We start from the raw sequence: 7,500 nt of genomic DNA on the forward strand, positions 1-7,500 counted from the left end.
AAAAACAAAAAAAAAAAAAGAGAAAAAGAAAGAGACAAATCGACAGATGAAGGAGAACGGGAGGAAATCCGAACCCGAACTGACCAAGCACTTACCCTGTCTTGGCGAAGTTGGTGAGGTAAGTGAGCATTGCCTCAGATATTATTATGTCTTCCCGTGTCCAATTCCCCGTGAAGACCCCCAGCTCGCCTACCAGGGGGGCGCCGAACACATAGGGCAGCTCGTCCCCGTGTACCGCTCTCTTGACCGCCTGCTGGGGAGGAAGGGAGATGGAGGAGGAGAGGGAGGAAGGAGATGAAACAGGAGGGGAGACGTAGGGAGATGGAGGAATGAAAAGGGAGAAGGAAAAGGGAGATGGAAGAGGGAGAAAGAAGGGGGATGGGAGAGGGAGAGAGAAGGGAGAGGGAGAGAGAAGGGAGAGGGAGGGGGGAGAGGAGAAGAAGGGAGAAGGAGGAGGGGGAGAAAGAAGATGGAGGTGAGGGAGAAGAAGGGAGATGATGGAAAGGAGCGGTGTGGAGAAGAGAGAGGGAGAAAAAGGAGGGAAAAGTTGGGGAAGGAAGGGAAACGGAAGAGGGGAGAGAGAGGAAGCGGCGTGGAAAGAAGGGAAGAGGAAAGGAGGGAATGTAGAGGAAGGGAGATGGAAAGGGGGGGGGGGGGAGTGAAATGTAGTGAAGAAAGGGAGATGGAGGAGGTTAGAAAAAGGGAGACGGAGGATGGGAGAAGAAGGGAGATAGCGGCGGGGCGGAGGAGGAAGCAGTGTGAAAAAGAGAGGGAGAAAGGGGAGGAAAATGTAGGGGGAGGAAGGGAGATAGAGGATAGGAAAAGAAGGAAGATAAAGCAGGCAAAACGGAGAAGGAAGGAGGAGGGAGATAGGAGGAGGAGCAGAGGAAAGGAAAAAAGAAGATAAGGAGGAGGGAGATGAAGGAGCATTATGAAAAAAGGAGGAGGAAGGGAAGGGGAATTTAAAGCCACATGCAGAAGACAAGAAACAAGGGAGGTGGAGAAGAGAGGAAGGAAGCGGCGTGGAAAGGAGACAAAAAGCGAGGGGAGTGGAGAGGAGGGAGGAAAGGAGGAAAGACACAGAAAAGGGGAGATAAGAGACAAGTAAAAATAAAAAAATGAAAGCAGAAGAGGAGAAAGATTGGAAGGGTGGACAGAGAAGGGGACATGAAGGGGAGAGAGAAGAAAATCAAGAGAATGAGGTAAAGGAATAGAAAGAAAAGAGGAGACATAGTGAAAGGGGAGAAAGACAGGGGGGAAGGACCAGACAAGAAAAGGGAAGATAAGGGAAGAAGATTGGGAGAGGGGAAAAGGGGAGAAAAAAAGTATTTATTCTGCACTGTATGGTGACACAATTACTTTTTTAAAAGGAGAAACTGCATATATATATATAGCCACAACAATGAACGTTTATCCTTTAATATCTATTTGTGACCGACTAAATCAACAGTTCCATTACCATTATTGTCCTGCTTTTTTACCATAACCTTTATAGTCTAACTTAATTTTCTACTGGAGATACTTTTGTTGTATAGAGTTTAGGGCGGCCGCAGTACTCACGTAGGGATTGTCTGAGTGCGCTGCGGTGTGGTCGAAGACGTAGAAGAACTGGTTCTTGTCTCCGATGCGGAGGTTGTTGGCGGTGCTGAGCAGCGGGGCGACGTACTGCGCGTCGCTGAGGGCGTCCATGGTGGCGTCGCGGGTGGCCGTCGGGTGCGGCTCGGGCTTCTCCCAGTCCGTGTACTCGTTCACGACCGAGATGTACACTTCGTTCAGGTGGTAGTCGTACGAGTTGCGGACCATCGTGCGGAACATGCGGTCGCGCTTGCCCATGTCGAAGCCCTTCTCGATGTCGCTGTCGCTGAAGGCGTTGTAGGCCTCGTTGGGCACGACGCCGAACAGGAGGTCGTACTCCTTTGCTCATCTCGTCGGCGCGCTTCCGCATCTCGCGGCGGTAGTCGTGCTTGATCACGATGCCGTCGACGCTGGGCCCGAAGGCGTACAGAAACTGCGGCGCCGAGATGTGCACGGCCTGCAGCTCGTCCAGCGACTTGTCCTTCAGGCAGTTGACCATCTGGTCGAGCTCGTCGTTCGAGGGCGTGAACTCCGGTTCGTGCAGGCTGATGCCCGACGGCAGGTTGGTGGTGCAGTTGAGGGCGCGGCCGAACTTGAGGGCGTAGTGCGTGGGCGTCCCGACGGTGGCCCAGGAGCTGAGCGCCGAGCCGGACATGAGGACCGCGCGGTGGAAGAGGCCGGGCACCACCGCCGCCGACGCCATCAGGAAGTGGATGCAGGCGGCGCCCGTGCCGTGGCCCACCAGGGTCACGCTGCCGGGGTCGCCGCCGAACGCCCCGATGTTCTCCTGCACCCAGTGGAGCGCCGCGATCTGGTCCATGAGGCCGTGGTTCATGACGTGGCCCCGGCCGCTCGGGTCCGCGTTCGTGTTGAGGAAGCCTGGGGAGACGCGGGGAAGGTCAGGCGGGGAGGCAGAGGAAGCAAAGGGAGTGGAGAAAGTAAAAACGCGAATTAACTATGAAGATCAATTAGTAAATAGAGGAAAGCAAAGTAAGGTGATGTCAATAAATTAAAGGCAGTCAGGGAATGGAGGAAACGATAAAGTCGATAATGTTCATACAGTGAGAGTAAGAACCGAGAAGGGTTATTGCCGACGAAGATAGAGATCAGTCAGTGAGTGGAGGAAACCACAAATAATAGTACTAATAAATAAGGAGCAGTTAAATGAATATAAGAAACATAAAGAAAGTTCCCTACAGAAATGGAAAATCCGTTACTGAAAAAAACACAAAAAAACAGGAATAATCACCCACAATAACGAAATGGAACCAACGAATAAATAAACAAAAAGCGAATCCTGCCAGAGATCACGAGCGCTCGAAAATTATCATGAAAGACGCCATTAATAATAACTTGCGTGAGATATGCAACGGAAGCGAGCCGAAGGGCAATCAGGACTGACTTATAATTGAGGCATTACTATGGCAATTTGCGCGGCTGGTTTAGAAGAAGCAGATTACGCAGGGAAGATTACAAGTGGGACTGATTTATAAAGAGAGATACGGGTTTTATGCTGAAAAGACGCGGGGAGGGGGAGCGAGGCGGTCTTTAAGGGAAGGCTGGCAGAAACGAGGTTTTCCGTGTTACATGGTGGAGTTAGAGAGAGAGAGGGAGAGAGAGAGAGAGAGAGAGAGAGAGAGAGAGAGAGAGAGAGAGAGAGAGAGAGAGAGAGAGAGAGAGAGAGAGAGAGAGAAGAGAGAGAGAGAGAGAGATAGAGAGAGAGAGAGAGAGAGAGAGAGAGAGAGAGAGGGAGAGAGAGAGAGAGAGAGAGAGAGAGAGAGAGAGAGAGAGAGAGAGAGAGAGAGAGAGAGAGAGAGGAGAGAGAGAGAGAGAGAGAGAGGGGGAGAGAGAGAAAGAGAGAGAGAGAGAGAGAGAGAGAGAGGAGAGAGAGAGAGAGAGAGAGAGAGAGAGAGAGAGAAGAGAGAGAAGAGAGAGAGAGAGAGAGAGAGAGAGAGAGTGAGAGATGTAGATGTATATATATATATATATATATATATATATATATATATATATATATATATATATATATATGTATATATATATATATATATATATATATATATATATATATATATATATATAAATAAATTTCTCTTTTTTTTTTTTTTTTTAACAGCTATTCATTCCACTGCAAGCCATAGGCCTCTCTCAATTCACTATTGAGAGGTTATATGGCCGTGTCACCCTTGTCTGATTGGATGATGCCCTTCCTAATCAACCGCGTTTCGGCGCGCTAACACTTGTGCCACGGCGGTGACTTCCCCTACGACACCTGCGTTTGACTTGTCGTTTTCTCGGGCTCGAGCCAGCAGTCAGAACGCAGGCATTTTTACGACCGCCATGAGTGAAAAAGTGAAAGAGAAAAGGGACGAAAAGAGAGGGAGAAAATATTAAAAGATAATGAGAAAGATACATGGATAGATAGATGCATACATAGATAAGAACAGAGACAGCGAAAAAAAGAAGATAGAGGCAAGGAATTCCAACTGATTACCTAAAACGACTGACATGATAACAAGAAATTGATCAAACAAAGTCAAGACCGTATCTGCTGATAACAACATTTCCAAAGTGCTGATGCAGACATAAACTCAAGAATAATGATTGTCAAGTAAAACGGAAAAGAAAAATAATCCAATTAAAGAAGAAGAGAAGCATAAGGATACAAATATGAGACAAAAAAATAAAATAGAAAGAAAAGCATACAAACACAATATAAAAAGGGAAATATGAATATACAGAGAAATAAAAAAAAGGTAAATAAAAACGTATCTAATAATACAACGAAACAAACAAGCAACAACAAATTAAAAGAAGATAATTAAAAGGAAAAACAAAAGCAAATAAAGATACAAAGAACAAAAGCGTAAATAAAAGGATACACAATAGAGAAACAAGCAAACATCACCAACGACAAAACAAATTCAAAACCAAACAAACAAAATACACACATAAAACATAAACATGAAAACAATCAATACAATAACAATAACAAAGACAAAGACAAAACAAAACATAAAGAAAAGGAAAGATTCAAAAGCAAGCAACCCAAACCAAAAACAAGCAAATAAACTCCTCCCACCCCATCTCAAAAAAAAAAAAAAAAAAACGAAAAACGAAAAACGAAAAATAATTTCAAATTCCAAGCACTAGATAAAAAAAAAAAAAAAAAAAAAAAGTAGAAAATAAAAAAACTAAGATCTCGCTCAGCATTCATTCCGATTACAGTCTTAGGCCAAGGAAGTTGCTCCCGGGCGCATAAATGTCATAAGTGTCTTAGAGTTTGGGGGAAGTTTACTCTCAGAAAACGAGCTTATTCTGAGTACACTTCAGTCGCCGTGCCTCGGGTAGGCTGGAATAAGGTTATGTCTCTCAAGGCTGCGGGTTTTGAAGAAGACGAAGGAGGAATGGAAGCAGAGAGAAGAGAAGAAAAGTGGTTTGTTGTTGTTTGTTGTTTGTTGTTGTTTATGCTTTTGTTGTGTTTTTATTCTTTTTTTTTCTCGCAGTCTTTTATTTTGTTTTATTCTCATATATTTTTCTTTTCTTTTTTCCTATCTTTTATTTTGTTTCATTCCGACATTTTTTTTCTTTTCTTTCTCTTTTGTTTTGCTTCATTCTGACTTTTTTTTCTTCTTTTCTCTCTCTTTTGTTTTAATATTGATTTTTTTTCTTATCTCTCTCTATCTCTCCCTTTTTATTTTGTTTTATTTTCCATTTTATTGTTTTTATTTTGTTTCTTCTTCTCTAAAGATATTTTGTTTTACCTTTTCTTTTCTATAGGATTGCCCCCATTTTTTCTCTGGATTTTCTGTCATTAATTAACTGAGTAATAAGCTAATTAATTTATGAACTTGATAATTCATTCATTACTTTATTTATCTATTTATTTATTCATATATTCACTTATTTATTATTCTGTTTGTTTATTATTTTTTTATCATTTGACTGCGCTTTTATTGCTTTAATTTCATTATTACCTTTTAATTACATTACATTCTTAATATTTTTTTTCATTTTGCTTTTTTGATGAATTCGGGCAAATCAAGTTTCTTTTTTGCTCACCTGAGGGAAAAAAATGAAGAAAAAAAGGGAGAAGAAAAAGAAAAGGAAAGATAAAAAAAGTTAAGCTAATAAAAGAATATAAAGAAGAGGAAATGAGAGAATGAAGAGAGAAACTAAATAAGTGAAAGGAAATAGGAAGAGAAGAAACAAATAAGGAAACAAAATGAAAACTGCAAAGGAAATAAGAAAAGAAAAGATGAAATAGAGAAAGGATAAAAAACGAAGAAGAACCAGAGGGAAGGAAGAGGCAAAAACAGTCAAGAAAGAGAGTGAATGGGAAAGAAAGAGAGAGAAAGAAAGAGAAAGACTGAGAGTGAGATAGGGAAAGAGAAAGTCAGAAACAGATAGAAAGAAAGAAAGAGAGAGAGAGAGAGAGAGAGAGAGAGAGAGAGAGAGAGAATAGCCACAAGGAGGAACCCAAGCGTAATTATATACTAACTGGCAACGTTGCTACATAACCTCAGGCAACTATGTCACTAGATACTGTCACCGGGGGAGGGAAGTGGAGGAGGGCGAAGAAGGGGAGGGGTATGCCACGTATTCGCATTTATTTACATTTTTAAAAAGGTCCACTACTCACCACCCAAAAAGAAAGAAAAAAATCCTTGAGTCTCCCCTCTTAATGTGTTTTAGTGTGAACAGAAAATGGCCTCATATGCACCGAAATTACTAAAGCACAAATACGTGTTAATGTGTTCGAGGAATAATAATCAGTGTTTTTTTTTTTTTTTTTTTTTTTTTTTTTTTTCAAGGGGAACAACTTCACTTTCTGAAGCGAAATTGCTAATGTTCAGAAAGTGCTTATTATCATCCTAATTAAAACTAATTTTGTCGGAATAATGAAACGGTGACGAAATTTACGAGACAAGCTAATGCGATACTTAATCGTTACGAAGATTAACGAAGACAAACTTCAAGGACCATTCGCTGATAAGAAGACTGAACATAGATTTAGTGTGTATGTATTGTTTTACAGGAAATTAGGTGTTAAAACAGAAAACACAACACCACAACACCGACTCACACATAATGGTTCCAAAATGTATTACAAACCAGTTTGAATGGGAGTAACTGACAGCGCCTTGTCTGATTCATGCCAGTCTAGAGGTGACTGGCAATTAACCTTTCTGATTGACACCATACGGAGTCTAACTGATTCACGTCAGATTGAAAGTGACTGACATATTATCTAACCCGTCCACACCAGACTGAACATGAGTGGCTATCCCCTGGCAGAGTTACACTTGCCTGTGACCAGCATACAGTCTGTCTCATTCACACAATACCGTAAGTGAGTGGCTGTGATATGACTCACTCGTGACTGGCTCACTACGAAACGACCATTCCCTGTTTCATTTATACGGGAACAGAGGTAAACAGAGAGCACTCCGTTTATCATTACAGACTGAAGGTGATTGATAATACCTTTACTGTCTCATTCTAAATGCTACCGAATATACACTAATCCGAAAGCACCGAATTATTGACTAGCAAGTCCTTGACTAACTAGCATCACCAGCTATTAAACCACAACGCCCTAGAAAACTCATACTATACGCAAACATGGAAAGTGACTAGCAACGTATGAGTCGCCTTAGACCAAAATCACCAAAGCAAAGACCACAAATACCATGGTAAACCGACTACTTAAAAATAAAAAAAGACCACCACCACAGCTACCACATGCACACACACACACACACACACACACACACACATATAAAAGTCCCGTGACAGACCTAGCACCTTAGCAAAGCAAGCATCACAGCCACCAGACACACAAACACCCAGAAAAAGTCCCCTTAAAAAGACTTACCTGGCTTACACTAGACCCAGAGCAACCAAACAGGGGACTGACCTAGG

At 42.4% G+C, this 7,500-nt stretch overlaps 1 protein-coding gene across 1 annotated transcript in view; it reads right to left on the minus strand.

The window, feature by feature from the left end:
* Window positions 1-7,500, minus strand: part of LOC125032495 (neuroligin-4, X-linked-like) — a 50,655-nt gene that overhangs the window by 7,839 nt on the left and 35,316 nt on the right. The window contains 4 exon segments of the mRNA XM_047623657.1: window positions 96-250; window positions 1,561-1,917; window positions 1,919-2,454; window positions 7,496-7,500. The exon segment at window positions 7,496-7,500 is cut by the window's right edge and continues 151 nt beyond it. Coding sequence (XP_047479613.1) covers window positions 96-250; window positions 1,561-1,917; window positions 1,919-2,454; window positions 7,496-7,500 — 1,053 coding nt within the window.

The sequence above is a fragment of the Penaeus chinensis genome, chromosome 14 (genome assembly GCF_019202785.1).
Source record: "Penaeus chinensis breed Huanghai No. 1 chromosome 14, ASM1920278v2, whole genome shotgun sequence".
NCBI lineage: Eukaryota > Metazoa > Arthropoda > Malacostraca > Decapoda > Penaeidae > Penaeus > Penaeus chinensis.